General features: G+C 36.0%; 1 protein-coding gene across 7 annotated transcripts in view; it reads right to left on the reverse strand.

Annotated features, from left to right (window-relative positions):
• The window catches only part of SLC4A7 (solute carrier family 4 member 7), a 103822-nt gene that overhangs the window by 21967 nt on the left and 62263 nt on the right, over window positions 1-19592 (reverse strand). For 4 of the 7 annotated variants that reach the window (XM_074575078.1, XM_074575077.1, XM_074575074.1 and 1 more), the window contains exons 4-12: window positions 19313-19448; window positions 18119-18279; window positions 15778-15966; window positions 12760-13128; window positions 7303-7418; window positions 5730-5887; window positions 3725-3812; window positions 2439-2585; window positions 1138-1241 (exon numbers count right to left, since the gene is read on the reverse strand). In XM_074575078.1, the coding sequence (XP_074431179.1) occupies window positions 1138-1241; window positions 2439-2585; window positions 3725-3812; window positions 5730-5887; window positions 7303-7418; window positions 12760-13128; window positions 15778-15966; window positions 18119-18279; window positions 19313-19448 (1468 nt within the window). Of the gene's footprint in view, window positions 1-1137; window positions 1242-2438; window positions 2586-3724; window positions 3813-5729; window positions 5888-7302; window positions 7419-12759; window positions 13129-15777; window positions 15967-17683; window positions 17821-18118; window positions 18280-19312; window positions 19449-19592 lie in introns of those variants that run through there. The other 3 variants (XM_074575079.1, XM_074575080.1, XM_074575081.1) reach the window with 2 other exon arrangements.

A 19592-nucleotide genomic window follows, 5' to 3' on the forward strand; every position in this document is an offset into this window, starting at 1 on the left:
TGTAGCTTTTTGATTTGAATTCTTTACGTACATATGGTTAGGTCCATATATAAATTTAGGTCTACCATTTTTAACAGTGTTCTCATCTGAAATATACAGACATTCTACAAATGAAATACAAAACCAAACATATATAAGTTAGTTCAACTGTAAATTTATTAGCTTTAATTAAAAAGCTTTGGGCAGTTTCCAAAATTTTTCAAGACTCCAAAATACTAGGTATAATTTGCACCTACAAAAAATTGATTTTATTTTGAATTAAAATAAGAAATAAAAATAGTCCATTTCTAAGAAAAACAATAGTCTTATCTAGGGATAATTCTGTGGGCAGAAATGAACTTCTCAGCTCCACATACTGCCTGCAAAAAGCTGAAAAAGTAAGCGTAACAAAGCCAAAATGATAAAGATCAACACCAATGTTGTAAAGTCTTTCTTGGAAAGGTATGAGAAAGATGCATTTCATTTGGAAGTTTATCATTTTGGGGATAACAACATTGTACATCTTTTCCAGAATTTCTCAGTTGATTTAATCTCTACTTTCTCATCTGACATATTAAGGTTTAACGTTAACCATGTACTTCCAATGTTTGGGGCTTTTTTGGCAAATATTTCAGAATTAACAGAGAACAACGCAACTCAACTGAAAGAAATCCCTTTAATTTTATTTTAGATCTAAAAGAAACCTAACCAAAACCAAACCAATACCAAAGTATTTTTTGCCACTTTATATTCCTTGTTGCTCCATGTCATACATGTTTAATAAAACAGATTTGCATTAATGGAAATTTTTAGTACATAGCCCAATACTGAAAATTGTATATTCCTGCTATAATTACAATAATTGCATGCTCCTGACAATTAAAAATTAAAACCCAACTCTTAAAATTCAGTTAGTTAAATTAGGCAGCATCTTGTATGAAATCCCTTGCAAATGTGTTGAGAAACATTGCCACAGGCTTGAAAATGCTTTAAGCAGACTGGCATTTATAGGCAAGAATCCAACACTTGAAAAGGAAAAAGGATGTGCTCTGACACTTCTACCATGATTTTTTATGTTCAAATGTCATCATTAAAAACTGTGGAGATTTATCACTTTTATTTCATTATGGTAGCTAGTATTTAGGGAAGTGAACACACCTTCCAGTTCTCTCAAGTTCAGGTCCAGCATGATGGCCTTCTTCTTTGAGAGTCTCTCCTGTAGGAGTAGATCCATTTGGAAATTTAGGTACCTTCCTTTTCTCCTACAGGACAAAAAAAAAAAAGAAAAAGAAAAAGAAAAAGAAAAAATGCTCGTACTTTGAAACTGCCTCTACACTAAAAAGCATAATTCAAAGACAGCAGGCAGAGACTCTACACCTTCCAAACCTTTTTCATGCTCCCAGCTTATCAGCAGTCCTCCATTTGCCAAATTAATCTTTTGTTGAGTGAAGATGACTAGAACCAGTCATCCCAAAAAAGATCTTATTAGCACCTTGCACAACAATATTAATCTCCCCTCTTTCTACAAGAAATATGTCCCTGAGACATGATGAAACAAAACCTATCTTAAGACACGGTAGAATTTCAACCATGAGGTCTAGATATTTTTAAATACTTTTTTTCCTCAATCATTTCCAGAGCAGAAGCCTCTCGCTTCTAACAGAAACTGACCTCACTTGATGACACACTCCGTATTTAGTTGAAGTATAAATGAGAAGTCATTCCAATAAAAATGAGAAGTCATTCCCTTATTGAGCAAGCTGCTCACCAGCTCCTCATAAATTTCTCAGCTGAGCTTGCTTTCCAAAAACCCCTGAGCCCTGCTCATTTTGGAAACTATTTAAGAAGTAGCCTCAGGCTATTCATGAATAAGCTGCACTGCTGTCACCCCTCCATTCCACCCACTTCCCAAACCACCACAACGCCAACCTTCTGAACCAAGAGCACTGGGCTCTACTCCCACTTTTGATCCTGGCAGCAGGAATCTCAGTTGCAAAGAGGGGGAAAGGGAAGAAATCAGAGTCTCTCCTAAGGTCCAGCTTCCCCCTTGGATCCCATTCTAAGCTTCTATTGCAACTGAGCAATATGATCCATTTTTACCTATTTCATAAACATTCTGTGAACATTACATGTTAGCCGATATACATGAAAACATTTCAATGTTGTATGCAAACATACATTTTTATATGAATTACAATAGTCTTGCTGATCATTGTTAGAATAATAAAATTTACAATAGGAACTAGGGTACAGTTTCAGACCAATTCTCCTACATCCCACATGAACTCATTTCAGTATTACAAAAGGAAACTACTTTTTCTTCCAAACAAATGTGTGGGGTTTCCTAATGCTTTATTGAAGTTTATACTCCGCACACGATTTATTTGCATTAGGAAATGGCATTTTCGAAGTAAAAATCATGTGAGGTCTCTAATGGACTTTTTTTCTTTTTCTTTTACCTGGGAAGGAACACTTTTTGGTGGCTCAATTCGTATAGACGGATCCCATTCTCCTGGAGGCAAGACTGTCACTTGGTCTAAAAATTCATCAATTCCTGACAACAAATCATTTCGGTCTTTTGCTTTATAGGCAACATCATGGAATACCTAGAAGAAGAAAAGTACCCAACATTCTTTTTTTTTTTTTTTTTTAAAGAGGAATTGATTTCAAGGAACACTACATTATTTTTTAAAAGGCATGGGAAATTTTTTAAAGGTACTCAGAAGTTAGGCTTTTACTATACTTGCACACTTTTGCATTAAAAACTACTTGTATGCATCCCCCTATGGAATATAAAATAAGGAAGTTTTATCTCCAAACTCAAAAGGAATATTGAGTTGATTTCTAGATTTTTAATTTAAAAATTAATCTTCAATATTCAATTCAGTAAATCAAGTTCATGTACTATTGCCTGAATAATTCTGCCCCACAGTCACTGTGCCCATATGCTGTGCTAAATCAGAACAAAAATACTTTAAATAAACTTGCTTTTTGGTTTGAAGGTTATATTAAGAATAAGAACTTCATTTGTTTACCTCTAGCTTAATTAATTTTAAAAGACTTCTTAAAAAGCACACAAATTTCTGGTTTACATTTCCAAACTTTAAAATAAAAAGAAATATTAGAATTTCTATCAGGTAACCATAATAATTACCAGCAATTCAGTAGGTGGCGCTCAATGCAAAGTTAACATTAAAACATCCTAATTTCACTCAGTCTTTAAAAGTGCAGATTCCCCTGTGCTCTTTAAAACCATCCACCATGGCTCTAAGCGTATGACTTCAAATGCCTAGTAAAATTCTAATTTTAGTTATTTTACCTCGCTTTAATAAAAAAAAATAAAAAAATGTGATGATTCACACGCGTTCTTAAGCTTTCTGTCCTCAACACTTACGCAGTTTGTTGTGTCCTTTTTGACGTACAGTTATTCATGTCAGATGCAGTTCTATTTAATGGTTCTATTTCCTAATTGAATACAAAAATGAAATCTATACACCAAAGCTAAAACATTTTTTTCAGAAATACATTTAGAATTTTTTCAAGAAAGACAAGGGGAAAAGTTAATTTACCATTATCTAGTTCACTAACAAAAGAAATAAGTTTCCAGTTCTTCATTTAACCAGTTTGGGGTGTGTTTGTTTTGTTTTGTTGTTTTGTTTTTTTTTAATCTGTCACTCTGGAGTACATTTATTGAAAACAGTCAGTAAATACATTATTCTAGACTTCTGTAAAATACATCACTCACGTCATCTGTCATAAGTGTTGCTATTGATCTTCCAATTTCATGGTACTGTGGAGCTTTTCCTGCTGGTCCCAGCAATAAAAACAAAAAGCTGTGGAGAAAGCAATCGAGATGAATTCAGCTGACTCATTGGAATATACTCAGAGGGTTCTTTCAAACTAATTTTTAAAGAAAATTTAGTTGTGAAGTAAGTATACCTTCTTCACCATTTCAAATCTTAAAGACTGCTGCAAGACTAAGAAAAGACTTGCCTCAAAATCGTTACTGGAAGGGACTCGAATCCTGAACCGAAACTGCTCTGAAATCATCTTAGTTAAGCCTAATTTTTCAACTCCTTACAGTGTCATAAACGCAGTAGAAATCCACAGGCTAGAGCTCAATGACTATTTCCTCCAGATTATATGCCTTACCGACATTCCCACTGGCAAAGATCCCTTAGGGCCTTGGAGCTTTATGACCTGTTCTAGCCTCCCTGATGATCACCTCTTACAGGAATTAAACCCCCTCTCACTTGCAGTAACTGGGTACATCACACAGCAGATGCACACATACACCTCAAGCGACACACTGGACGTATTTATATAGGCATATCCTCGTCCTGTGCCACTGGAAAAGAAGGGAACCTGCATTTTGAACACCTAAGAAAGTCAAAGTGTCATTTTGGGAAGGGAACCCAATCTGGGGGCGGGTCACAGCATATGTTATTCCAATCACAATAATAGTTATCACACTTTTTTTTGTAAAAAATACAAAAACAAGCCAAACTTGAACAGGACTAGTATCTTATAAGTTCAAAAGGATACAAACCGAAGAGTCAACCTCAGTAATTCTTTTCACAACCTTCTTCCTATACTCCATGAAAATGAAGTTCTTAAGTACAACACATTTGAAAAAAGTAGTGCCTTCTTTCACATCGCACTACAGAAAAGCTCCATGTTATTTTTCCTTTGCAAGTTAACTACCCTAACTGAAACTGAGATTCCATCTTCAGAATCAAGTATGTTATTCCAAATCTGCAAGTGTACACCATTCTGCAAAATTCAGGACAGGATAATTTTAGCTACGTTAATACCATAATCCATTTGCAGAAATTTGGAAATTTCCCAAGAAACGATATGAGCATTAACGTCAACTACCCTCTGAAAATTCTCACATCTATTTATAAGAACACTACCAGAATTATTTTTGTCTTTCATTAGAGTATATAAAAGTTACAAAGATAAACAGGCACCTTGATCACCTATAAAACATTTAAAAAAAAAAAAAAACAAAACACCAAAAAACATAAATATACAAATTTATGTCAAACACCACAGAACAGCCCAATACATCAATGTGCACAGAAAATGAAATGTTATCCATGACGACTGATTAAATGACCTACTATCTGCATCATGGGACCTGCATTTTGACATTTTGATCATCTGTGGTAAATACACCCACAGTATACTGGTGAGACCCATGACTTTGGGGGGATGGGTGCACCCGGCTGGATGGCATATTGCATTGGAAAACCGATTCAACGGCTGCAGATTGGTTACCCCAGTGTCAATCATGTAGATCTGGGCATATAATTAAGAAAAGTAAATTTTTTCCACCACCTAGGTTATTCATACACAGCATATTTTTATATAAAAAGCAGAGGTTCAGATTCTTCCCCACTGTCAGGCTGTGTTGTGCTGAAGGGAACCATAACAACCTTCATGCCCCTCCTTGAAATGGCAACACAAACTTGGAAGACTCATTGCTTTTACTCCAGGTCAGGTATAAGTTTCAACTTCGACAGTTACTTAAGACAGCATCATTACACGTATTTAAAGCATTCAGAGAATTTTATAGCAGATCTCATTCCTTCAAATATTGCAGCAAGTGACTGGCATCACGTTAAACAAAAGTCTACATTTCTTGAGCTTAATAGAGCATGTATAAAAATTTACAACTATTTGAAATCTTAAATATTATTATCTTATTGTATAAGTAAAGCCAGACTTTCCAGGCATGTATTTACCGTGTAGGAACCGGAACCTCTGTGAGACCTGAGAGAAGCACAGCAGGGGAGAGCCTCACAAAAGCAATAATAGGTCTTTCTAAAAAATCTACTTCTCCCACTAACACATTTGATGCTTCTGCTCCTGAAGGTATTTTCCTCATGAAGTTCATATCAACCTATTCATACAAAGATGAAACAAGTGTTTATTCCCTTACGTTTGCTAGCAGAAATTCTATAACAGAATTGTAATTTTATAAGTATTTACTAGATATTTATGCTACAAAGAAAAATAAAAAAGCAAATTAAATACCCCACAGTACAGAAAAGACAAACATATGTAGAAAATATCAGCCAGCCAGTCAACTAATAATAAACTGTCTTCTAAAAGTCAGAATTACTACCACCTACTATACTCTAGAAGACTCCAAACCGCATAACCACCTTTCTAATATTACTTATCACAACAAACATTCCGTCATAGGACATAACTTCACAAAACCTATGCACAATTAACTAAGGAGAGTTCATGTAATTACACATGGTTTCTAGAATGGAATTAGTTATTTCACAGCTGCATATTTCAAATATGACATAATTTTGAAAAGTAATTTGTATGTTTATGTTTTCATCCATAGAGAATATAATGGCTGAAAATCTTAACATTCGTTTCTGTACGTAATTGCAGAAGAGCATTAGAAAATGGTACAGCACATGAACTCTGTGTTCACATACACACACACACAAGCACCAGTTACATTGCTATCTAGAGAACTTACAGATGGCCTCTTGAGTCCCACACCAAGTGTGCCACAACTACAGTGCCAGGAGGCTGACTCCTGCCCAACAGGAGACAAGGCAGGTGTACAGAAGGACGGGCCAAGCAAAAACATAAAAACTGTGACAGAGCAGCAGGAATATATGGCACCTGCCATGATTAGTGAGAACTACAGTGTAAGTTAGCTTTCCTTAAGCATAATTATTTAACTTGTCAAACCAATTTTCTTACAGTGTTCCACAGTACAGATGACACTACAGACTGAGCTTTATAGTAAAAGCCGTAATAGACCTTGCCCAGCAAATTTAAATTATGAAAGAAATACAAGGGATTTACAGTATTACACAATATTTCCCTCAGAAACTGGTATTATACATTCCTAATGCTTAAGATGTACAATAACTTTTGTACAGCAAACCCATAAAACATATAAAGTAAATCCCTTTTAAAAGCCCTCTTAAAAAAATCCATTCTAGAAAAAAAATGTTGCAACACCATCTACAGAATTGTTTTCATAAGAGTTTTTATAGCGGATCTGAAAATATCTCCCTCTGCATGAGAAGTACAGCGGCTGCACTCCTGAAGTTACCAAATACTGAAAAGATCATCAAACAACATGGAAAATTCAGTCCCACTGGGAAAAGTTAGCCTATGCCATATTCTGACACTTGCACATAAAAGTTATGTCTTAGTACATGTGTCTTGCATACGCTCGTACAGATGTGTATCTATATGTGTCTTAGTTGTAACTAAGAGGGAAGTTACAACCACCATAGTTATTTTGTGCTAAATATTAAGGTACTTAATGTTATTTACCTTGCTGAAATCAACCGTGCTGTTTTCTCTGCTGCCTCCTGTCCCAGTACCTTTAACGTCTCCACTTTTCCCAGTGTCTAGATTTCCAGGCGCTGACTGTGGAGATGCTAATAGCCCTAAATTAAAACAAAGGAGACAAGTTCAAAATTGTGTATGAAGTTAAGTGAGTATGAGACACTACCAAAACTCAATGTGGCAGCTTGCTTAAAGCAAATGTGCAAGTCATTCAGTAAGAGTGCCCTACATTAGTATCATAAATGCAACATTAACAAGTCGTTGTGTTGTCAAAATAATGACATAATTAAAAAACTTAAATATTGCCCAAATGATGGCCATTTGCAGAACAGTCACCAGAAAACAAGAGTTACTTTAATTGCAGAAAAAATAACAACTGTTGAGATTTTAATCGTAACCGCTCTAGTAGTTAGTAGATAGCATCTTCGCTATATTTAGAAGTCCTCAAACACCAAAAGCAAACACCTCTGCTATCTAGTCTGCTGTGCAGCAGTTAATTCAATTGTAAAAAGCCTCGGCAAGCCTCAGGCTACAGCTACAAGGAATGATACCCTAGTAGTTAACTAACCTGTACGAGCAAATAGTGTATGACATGAAGGACAGACAGCTTGCAAACCCTAATTTCAATCAGCAGACCAAAGCTCCAAGTCTCGTTCTGAGCAGATGTTACCATATGAAATGCTCTCTCTACCACATTAGCTAAAGAGGCATGGACAATGAAGTTATCCAAGTTAAACGTACAGCTTCCTTATAACATCTGCACCAACATAAAACCATTTTGTGTAGCTTGCTACGCTGCTAGCAACACTGAATTGCAGGTTCAGTGAAAGATGCAAAAGGCAAATAACCCAGGTGTTCACAACACACTGAATTCCATGTTGCACCATGGTTACCCCTACCCAATTATCATTTAAAAGCTGGCCTAGGCATGCATAACCAAGCCCAATCCCATCTTTTGCATTACAGAGCTTTTACTTGTTCAGTTTAAACACACACTAGAAGTGCATTTGGCCTTGCTTGTCTACACTAGACCTTTCAGATGTGGTGATAAAACATGCTTTTAACATGCTTTCAAAACCGTATCTAGACAAAGACTGAAGTCTAAACTTTATATTACTTGCAGAAAGTTTGTATTTAGGTCAAGCATCACTCTAGTCGAGATAAAGCTGAAGTCCTCACTGGCTACCTTTTGGCTACTGTTCTAGCACAACTACTGCTACATAACTACTTGCATCCCTCCATGTTTATAATTTAGCACTGTAACATTTTTGTGCATTTCAAATGACAAATGAATTCACTTTATTTGATCCCCAAATTTATTTTCAAAAAACTCTTTCAAAGAGTCATCGTATCATTGAAAAACATGCAGGTCCGAGCCTTTACCATTAATTTTCATTCTTACAGTTCATAGGGATATAAGTGGTGTGGGTAGTTTTTCCTGAAGCAAAAACCAAATGAAGTTAATAAGCTGTAATTTCCCGTGTGAATCCTAACATGCACAAGTAATTGGCTAGTACTATAAATGCTACATTCAGTTAGCTAGACAAAAAAAAAAAAAATCACATTCTACCCTTCTGCTAAGATGTATGCATTATTCACAAGAATAACGAACAGCGATCAACCACCTGTGAAGTAAGCTGTTCAAAGTATTTAACTGCATAAGAGTTGATGTTAAAATGTGTTTGTAGGACTAGAAAGAGAACAGAAATATTAAACAGCTGTTGCAGAGGACGACCATAATCTAGAAGTTTATACATATACACTTTTTTCACACCCCTACGTAAAAATAAAGGTAGCTGAAGATGTGCATGACTGATAAAGACAAGCAATAACGCATCATTTTGCACTTTTCACCATGTGAGCAAAAGCAAGCAGAGAATAGAACAAAGAGTGGAGAGACAACCAAGGTGGAGAATAGAAAATAAAGATTCTACATACTAGCAAACACTAATTTATTATGTAAGTGCTGAAGTGACACTGATTCTTCTAAAAGGTTTGCCTTCAAAATTTCCCCAACCAGTCACAGTTAAGGTCCACAAGTCTTGGCACTCACACAGGAACATTTATCTGATCCTAAACCATGTGTAAATAGTTTTCCTTTCCGTTGGTCTCGCAGTTGGACAGACTGCTGCACTCACATGACAGTACTGCTTACAGGATTTCTGACCCGAGCAAGCATTTCCATATGCTACTGCATTTCATTATGCATCTCAACCAATCTGACATTTGCAGGGAAACTCAGAATAAAAAATTCTCCAATAGCAAAACACTTTCACTCACATCTCACACTAATAAAAGAACTTATTTCCTTCTCTTCTCCAATTCAGTAGATACAAACGAAGAGGCTACTGCTGAAAGACTACCTCGTAGTTTTTCCAGACTGTGAGGCACAGGAATTCTTCTGATCTTACCAAGCTACCAAGGGGATCATTAAAAATAAACAGTACTCTTCTTGATGTTGTGAGGCAGATATACCACCTGCCTCTTTCAAAAGACAACTGTGGACTAAGTCTTGAGTAAATTTGGATTAATACCTCATCAGATGACTTAAAATATTCATAGCTACACCTTGACTAAAGATCATGTGCATTTTCTAGCCGACTACACTTAGTTTAATACTGAGATCACAAAAATCTCATCTAACCTACACATTAGAAATAAGAATTAGAAATTAAGATGAGTTCAACACCCAAACGTGACTATTCCAATATAATTATGTTTATATAGGCAAAATTTATGAAATACGCAACTTCCAAATAAAAAGTCAGACCACATTTGTATTTGAGGAAATTAAAACCAATTTTTAAAAATAAATTCCAATGCAGCCTTAATGTGGGAAAAAAAAATTACTCCTAGAAGGCAAATATGTAAACCTTTCTGAATTAATATTTTCAGTAAGTAATTAATGTAAGAGCAAAGCTGTTATAAATATTATTTTCCTCAGTTTTAAAGTATATTTATCAGTGAACCAAAAGACCCCTTAAACCAGGCTGCTTTGCTGTTGATCTCGGATATTAAAAAAGCTTAATGATGCTGATGAATTAACAGTGCTCATCTTTAGCTGTGACACAGCTTTCTTCCCAGCTCTACCTATGGAATTCATTATTCAACAGTTTCAAAGATGAGAAAACAAAAGCTGTTTTTCAACTGATGACAAAAGAAAAAAAAATTGTTAAAGAGAACCCTTTGCCTGATTGACTTACTATGAACAGATGACTGGCTGACAGAAAGTAAGTGATAGACCGAAAGCGCGTACCTCTTCTCCTTTTACAGTAATTCATGTTAAGTTCAGTAACCTTCCAGCTAAAGACTAAAAAATAAAGTCTGAATAGCTTAAGGCCAAGGACAGATGAACGCTAAACAGAAGAAAGCCACCTATTAGAAAATTAACACAGTTCCTCAAGCTCAGAGGAGGCAAACTCAACTCAATCATACAGACATGGAAAAAGTATTCAGGTTGCAATATTCTGAATTACTAGAGTGGTAATACAGACCATAATATATAGTGGAACGGACTAAGAAGTTTGTTTTGGTTTGTGTTTTTTTTTTTTTTTATTATTTAATACAAGGAAGATGACTTCCTCTTCAGGGTTCCCTTCTGAGCCTGTCTCCTAAGACAGAGACTAGTCCAGTTGCAGCCCTGAGGTCATAGTCTGAGAATGTCTTCAAAGGCATCTCTAAGGAAAATTTGTCTTTCTGTGGTCAGATGATTTCTTGAATTAAAAAGGGGGAAAAAAACCCAGAAAACAAAAGTGTCTTCCATCATTACTGGTGTTCATCTTTCTCTGGAAAGACTTTTATTTATGGATTAACTGGGAAATCATCTCAGATTTTTCTTTTATGAGAAACATCCCCTTGAGGCACAAAAGCAATCTGAACATGACTTGGAGATTCTGGTCGAAAGCTTTATTAGTGATAATAATAGCATCAAGTACTTGATCTTCATTTGTTTGCCTTCTCTTCGGTTCTAAAGTCCTTGGGTCTGGCATTCCTGTCAGATGAGTAGAAAAATGAGAACTGGAAAACCAATTACAGCTGTTATTTTACTTCTGGTTTTTAATTACCTTTGAAAGATCACCCATGAGCGAGAATGATCTTCATGTGAATCCTCTTAATTCCCCATAAGGAAGTCAGAGAAAGTTTTTTGTTTGCTTTTCTGAATCTAAGTAAGGATGGTGCCCCTACTCCAACTCAAGATGACAGCCTACAACAGTTTGCTCTTTCCTTTTTAGTGACTTAGGTGCAAAATGTGACAAGGCAGATAACCACAGCCTTTTCTCTGTCAGCATATTTACACTGCTCTATGTAACAGGCTGCTCTTACTTATTAAACAAGTGACGAAGGAAAACAAGAAAAGCCTCACTGAGGCTTCCCCCCCCCCATACACATAGGCATAAAGCAGATAAACCTGCAAGTTAGATTTTGGCAAGAGAAATTTCTGGGCAGGAGAATTTCTTCTTCGGGCAGGAGGAGCCTGAAGGCTAAAGAGAAAGGTGATCCCTTTAAAAACATCATCTATCTAGAAGAATCCTGAAGTCTTTAAATAGGTGATAATTTTTGCAAAAGTAAAGCAAGTATAACAGTATGTATGCAGACTGCACAAGTTATGAAACGTTTACTAAAATCTATTAAAGAAACCTTCAGAACTTTCCATCCTTTCTCTCAACTTATCTATAGATGTACATACCTTTTTACCTTTTTACAAGTAAAGAAAAAGAGTTTTGCAAGACAACAAGTTAAACTGCTGAGCTCTGACCTACAATTATAAACTCTTAACTACCTAGTTTGCAAGTCAAACACAACAAGCAGTATGATGTGACTGATACTAAAGCAGTGTGCTATCTGGAAACCGTACGTGAACTGAACCTGCCAGTTCCATCATAAACTACTCTACTGGTTTTAATGGCCCTGTGTTTTAAAAGCACAAAAGCAAAAATAAAACTGCTTAAACACTTCATGATACAACTAAACTACAAGCACCACTGATAATTGCATTCTTCCTAATTCTTTTCATATTCATCTCTAATACTTCACTATGTCTTCAGCTGTAGCTATGTCAGGATATCAAACACTGGTTTAAAATATTAACTCAACCACTGACAAAAACAACAAAGCAAAATCTGACATGAACTGTAGGTGAGTGAAAGGAAAAGGCCACCATTTTTGACATTTTGCTTATATATTATAATTTACAACCATATTCCTTTTTCATTACGCAAACGAAGGTTAATTAAAGAATTTTTTTGCTGGTTTTAGTTAAAAGCTAAAAAGTTAAAAAAGCCGAACAAGAAAACAGTCACAACTGAGAAGAAATAAAACATGCAGGCAGAAGTAACAGTTATCGTATTCCTTGGTGCCCAAGTTATGTGCCACAACATTGCAATGCAAGTGATCCAGATCCAGAGAGCATCACACATGGACAGCTTAAATTTTGATAGTTGCCTGGTGTTTTGACAATATTTTCCTCTGTCTTCTTTTCCTGGCTTTCCTGCACTTCTAAGTCCTCCTCAGGTGGGTGGATTATTACTGAAGGAATATCATCACTGGTAGGCGACACCAGCAATTCCTTGCCCTGAAGTGGACTTGGCTGGGCACCTGTGGTTGGCGAGTGGCTGCAGGTAGGACTGGAGGGTGGTGTGTTTTGAGGGGTAGTTATAGGGGTTGTACACCTTGAGGCTGCCGGGGTTCCAGCTCTTGAAGAAGGAAGAAGGTAATTGAGAAGAACTGACAAACGGTTTTCTCCTCTCAGGGAAATATTTGAGGCAGAGAGACCTGTTCGCAAAGAGTGGCGGGAGGCTGAAAGGCCTTCCCCTGAGATAAAACAAATGAAACACCATGAGGCTTACAACAGGGATACACTAAAAAACCAGAAACCAATACCCATTAACAATTTACACAGTAAACTGCAAGCTTTACAGGCCAAGTGTCATACCCATGCAAGTATGGTAAGAGTAAATCTGATTTCAAACATTAGAAAAGTCAGAAATTACCGATAAGTCTAATTAAAACGCCAAAGATATGTGGGAGAAGATACTATCTTAAAATCAGTAAGATCTGTTAATATAACAACAACAAAAAATTGTGTCTCTTGAAACTGACTCATAAATTTTCCTAGAAGAATTTCTCATTCCCAATTGCACAGCTTTAAGGCCATCCAAAAAAATACATTTAAAAAAAAATCATTAGCAGCCAAAACATTACAAGACTTCACAGTTAACTGCATCCGTTATATACCAAGAACAGTTAATTTCTAAAATTAAAATATTCCAAACGAACATGATCAAACATATCTAATCATGTTAAATGCAGCTGTCTTCCAATAAAAGTCTTGTTTTAATAAGAAGTTTCCTAGACAGCTGTAGTCTCAAAATACTGAAGAGGGCACATGGATGAGATTATAGTCCCTTCTCCATTTCTTCTTGCTGTGCCTAAAACAAAACGTGTTTCTCAAAAATCCATTGTTACTTTCCTTGCCCTATCCAGTTTCAGTGTCCCACTAACATAGTCTTAGCATGGTGCCCTCAGATTTCAGTTTGTAATGGATTTCAGTTCTTCCTTCAGCTTACTTCTCCTACAATCCCTGAAATTAAAAACATGCTGTTTTCACGTACCATGCCATCAAGCAAGGAAACAGCAAACTAGGCATATTTAGTCTCACACCTATACTAGGCCTTACAGAGACCAATACGCTGAACGACCCTAGAAAAATTTACAAGGAGGCGCAGAAAGTATGCCGAGGTAAAGGCCACATGCATTTCCTCCCCGCCTGCCCCCCCCAACAATGGAAGAGCGGATCCTACAGATACAAACTTGATTTACATTAAGAAAGAAAGCCTCAAAAGATTAACTATTAAAACTGCAGTGCAGTAAAGACATGAGGAACAATAAAGCAAACTGGTTGATTTTGTCTATATTAATCACTACAGTAATAACTAGACTTCTGTCAGTATATCTGTGATGAATCATGAACATGATATGTCCCCAGCCTAAAAAGGAGCCTAAAAAGTATGATGCACATATGTGTGTTTGGTTTACCGGTTTATTAGAGGGTAATCATAGCATTATTAAAAAAAAAAAAGTAAATCTGTATACACCAGCAAAGAGTTCATCATGTTATACTGGTTTCTTATTTCAGCATGTATCCCATATTCTGTTGTAGGAATACTATTAAGAATAAAATGCACTGGAAAATGGAAGTGATACAGAAGAAGTAACTGACAAGCAAGAGACCTTGAATACAAAATTCTCAGAATTAGAACTGGGGATACAAGTGTTCAAGGATGGGCAAAACCAAGTTTATATGTGAAATTTTCACGTATACCGAACAAAACGGGGAAGTCAGAAGTTATTGAAGAAATTATGCTCTTATAGGAATTATCTGTATTTTCATTCTAGAACAAATAATTCTGGAACTATCAGGGAAATATTTAAGCATGCATTATATATTCACTAGCTAACAAAAAGTACCAGCAAGCTTGGACATTTGCTGGAGCATACTCCAAGTACGCTCTCAAAGTGAGAGCTCCCAACAAGCACTTAAGTAAAACATGTTCTAAGCAATGAGGTATCTTTCAAGACAGGAAAAGAACTTCACTTAAAGGAGTGAGTCGTGAAATGAGTACTAAGTTTTCACTAAACCAAAAAACATGTCTTAGTTAATGCAAGGCAAAAGAAAACATAAAGAACGGAGACAAAAATAAAGGTCGTAAGAAATACAAGAATAAAATATGCTGCTCTGCAGTATGTATTGCTATTTGGACTTTGGAACTGGATGTCTCTAGTAAAATGTATTGATATTCCAGAATATTTTCAGGAACTGGTTCAATAAAAGATGTGGTACAGCCTATAAAAATATCGCAAATATCTTTCTTGGGTTTGGTGCCCCTCCCCCCTTCCCCCCAACCCAGCCCCGTTAGATCCTTCTCTACAAAGCAAGGTAAAAATAAACAGTGTCCTGGCTAAGAGTAATTTCTTCACTATTAGCATAGTGAACTTTTTCTGGTCATATTAACATAACAACCCTGGATTAACACACAGTAATTGTCAGCATCACTGAACTCATGACATTACCACAAAGTAAATCTCTAGTATAAAGACTGAATAAGCAAGCAGGATCCATCTGACAAACATATAAAGCTATGCCACGATGCTGAAATTCCTCAAACATTACACATTTTATTCGAGCATATCCTAAAAACCATTAGAAACAATGTAGGTCTATTTCTATACTTCAAAACAATAACGCATGCGATGTATGCAGGCACAAGTAGAACATTTGAGTAAATTCAAAAATACACAGAAACATCATCTATAGCTACACATAGCACACACTTATCATTAGTTCTTTGCTTATCAAGAAGGAAACACTTATCTGCTATTATCAGCTGAATTTTCCTTCATCTCCCAGTGAGAACATTACTTAACAGGTTAGAACAAACTGGATGCTACAACTTATCTCACCATTTCGTTCAAGCAAGTGAGGGTCAGAATGTTTCTTGCCTATATCTGCAAAAGACCGAACCAGGGGAATCCGATTGCTGAATTTTTTCTCATTCTGATGATGGTGCCTTTTTAGAAGAGCCTCTCTCACATTCTCTCTTATGGATTCATCAAGCTGGCCAGAGGCAATCATGTTGTCCAAAACCATATCTACATAATAACAACAACAAAAAGGAAAATTATATGTATAGCAACCAAATCTCTCCTTCACCACACTCAAACACTTCAGTTGCACCAAATAATAAGAAAAAAATGAAATCTATTTTAAAAAAAAAAGTCTTTTCTTTAGCAAAGTCATCTTCAAGAATCCACAGGAAATTTTCAAAGATGTCACTAAACAAGCAAATGTGAGAATAAGGAAAGCACAACATGCGGCTCCAAAAGTCAGAATTTATTAGTAGCATCATTTTAAGAAATAAGTTACTTAATATTTTATAACTTATTGTCATTTACTTCAACTTTCAACGGCTACCCCCTTTCAAAAAAAAAAAATTATCTATGTATTCAACAATCCTTCACTAGAAGTGAACACATAGAGACAGAAACACGATGGACTTAAGACAGTCTTAACCTGGTGTTCCCTTTTTCAAAAGTATACAACTATACCAAAGTGAAAGTTATTACAGGACGAGATGAATTCCCTAACTCCTCTGTCACCTTCAGATGCTCTAAATTCCTGAGGCTCTCTACCAAACTTCATGCAATTCACATGCTGTAGAAGAGGAAGTGTAAAACAAAAGCTAGTCACATCATCTAAAAACTAATTAATCAGCTGTCAAACATGATCAAGTTTCGATTCTCATGAGTGCTCACAACAGGAAAGAAAGCCTGCATGTCTGGGAAAACCTGCTGTGATTTTTTAGCTTTTTTTTTTTAATTAAAAAAAAAAAAAACAAACCCAAAAAACCCACTCACAAATCAACATGAACCTATGTGACAAAACTTCTAAAATCTAATTTCCCAGTCTTAACTGATGTATCAAGAACCTAACTGTCTTGCTAAACTGCAATTACACAGAACTTTCACAATGAAAAAGATTATGGCTTGGAACACCACCTTACAGACAAAATTATATGCAGCGAAGTCTCTATCAGTACAGTGCAGCTTCTTTCTGGGATTATTGGCAACACGCCTTTTGTTTTGCTTCTCAGAAGGAAGCCGGCCACCCTCTCCCTCCTGTTTTAAGTGAGAATCAAGAACACCTAACCAGGTATTCCTGGCTCAGTGAAACAAGACAATACATTTGTATGCCAGAGATTGTTATCCTACATGCTTTGTAACAACACTTAAAATTAACTTGTAAAAAATTCAATCTCTTAAGACATCCTACCTAGTTCCAACTAAAATACCTACTAAAAGAGTGCTGCTTGCACAGAATTAAGCAATAACTGTTTTTCTTATGTACTAAGATTATTGCTACATTTCATTATTAAAAATAAATTAAAAACCAAAATCTTGCTTTTACAAACCCTGTATTGAACACTCTTTCTCAGGAAGTCAGGAAAATACGAAGGGAATACCAATTTCCTGAGTGAATTTCAAAGATTTCAAAACAAAGCAAAAAAAAAAAGTTTCAAGCACTGCCAAAGTTTTTAATGCCAAAACACCTCATCCTTCACATACATGTTGGTCAGCCCTAAGCCTAGCATGATTCCTGAGAAGGCATTCCACTGTGTGGTACCTGTAGCAAGAGATACCAGGAAAATTATGTAAAAATAGTTCAAAGGCATTCAGGCTAAGCAGGTATATATACGTATATGAAAAAGCCTTCAATGCTAATTTTATAGTATCCAAAATGACCATGTGATTAGTGAGGACACTCAACACAGTAGGTCAAACAACATGTACAAAGTTTATTTCTGCTCACCTCTTAAAAAGGTGAAAAAAATAGCAGATGTGCAACAATCAACTGCACTAATGGCATCAGCCAAGTTATGATTATTAATTATGGTACTAAACTGCACATATAAATCCTAAAGTGTTCTGGCAGATATTTACATTTCATCTGTAGAAACAAAGACAAAGAACATGTTCAGGGATTAGAGCATAAAGGCAAATTCTGGGCCTCATCCTAAAGCATGTACTAAAGGAGGTCCTACGTATCCAGTGAGGCACCTCATAAGTGAAGTTTGTAGGATCAGCTCTTTACAATGAGATGAAGAAAACTTCAGTAAGCACGCACATACCTATTTCTTCAATACAGTATTTTCAAGAACATAGAAAGATACCACCAAAGGTGTCTCAAGTGATAGATTAAAGTTTAGGAATAAAGTATTTAAAAAAAAAAAAGTTTTGCTGCAACCTGCTATCTCATCTAGTGTGTTTGCTCTCATGTCCAACATGACGGTCCCATTAAGAATACAGCTTCGCAGTTCAAAGAGACTGTGCAGAGACAGCGTTGCTACATAAGGCTTGCTCCATCGATCACCACCATCTTCAACATCCTCTTCAAATTTTAGCCACCTGAAATGCACACACGTATTTAGATTTCTCCTGGAAGATAGACGAGCAATCCCATTCTTCCCTGTGACTTCTCATGACATGGAACAGGAAGTCTCATCAGCTCATACCTACTTTCATTTCCTCAGACAACCCAACTGATTGACAGTTCCAACATGTTTACCAGGACTTTTAACTCCACTCAACTGTTTTAGTTTTCACCCACTTTGCTTCTTTTATTTTGAACAATACCTGTTCGACTCATGAGTTCTTGTGAACAGTGTGGGACTGTGCCTTGCTAATTGATTTGCATATCTCAGTTTCATTGGTATCTTAGGATTAGAAAGCTGTTTGAAACACACCATATACAATGTTCAAGTCTCCTAGGGTGCTAAGTCAGACATTTAAGAGCTAGGTAACACTAATATGCGCAACTATAAATTGATCTTGATTGTGACTCATGTGCATTTTGTAAATTGAACTTCTGCAAAAGCTAACATGCAATAAGGTAATTAGAAGTACCAAACGCAGCAGAATTTATTACAATGCATATGTAGAAGGAACCAACTAAACCAACATGGGCCAAAAATAATCGTGGCATCCTTTAATGTTCATGCATGCAATTTGCAAAAAAAGTAATCAAATACTACTTAAGAAGAACATATGTAAATACCCAATTTTCTTTATGTTTGAGTGAAAAAAATAGACGCTAATATATCAGCAATAATAGAGCAAAGAGATTTCCGAGATTGTAAGTACTGTGCTTCAGGGCTGAACACCTGTATTTATAACTAAACACAGTTTCCCTTTCACAATGCTTGGCATGATCAGCTTTAAGAAAGTCAACACAGCACCAGTAAGACGGAGGGTCTCTTGAGAAAACATATTGATTCTTCAGAGTTGGACAAAAACAACAGAAGTTTTAATTTGCTGAGTATGAATTGAGTGAACAACTCCTATAGTTCATGAAAATTCTAACTTAGACCTGGTTTGCAGTTCTTTGAAACAGAATCACTAGAACATACACATTTAAACAATCTACTTTTATTTAGCATACCTAGCCGTTTCTTTCCATTCATATTCTTCTCCATCCCTGAAGCAAAGTTCATCCATTTCAGTGAAGAGATCATGGGGAATGTGTTCATCATCATCTTCAGTACCCAAGATAAACTGCACTCGTTGGGATGGTGTGTCTTGAAGAAAAGAATAAACCGAACAATTAAAAGAATTCATACTTCTATTATGCAAGAACACCACATAACAGTTAAATCTCCTACTCAGTTAGAAATATGCAGCACAATATCCCCTTCAAGAGGCAGGAGGAACAAATGAAACAT

The sequence above is a fragment of the Larus michahellis genome, chromosome 2 (assembly GCF_964199755.1).
Source record: "Larus michahellis chromosome 2, bLarMic1.1, whole genome shotgun sequence".
Lineage (NCBI taxonomy): Eukaryota > Metazoa > Chordata > Aves > Charadriiformes > Laridae > Larus > Larus michahellis.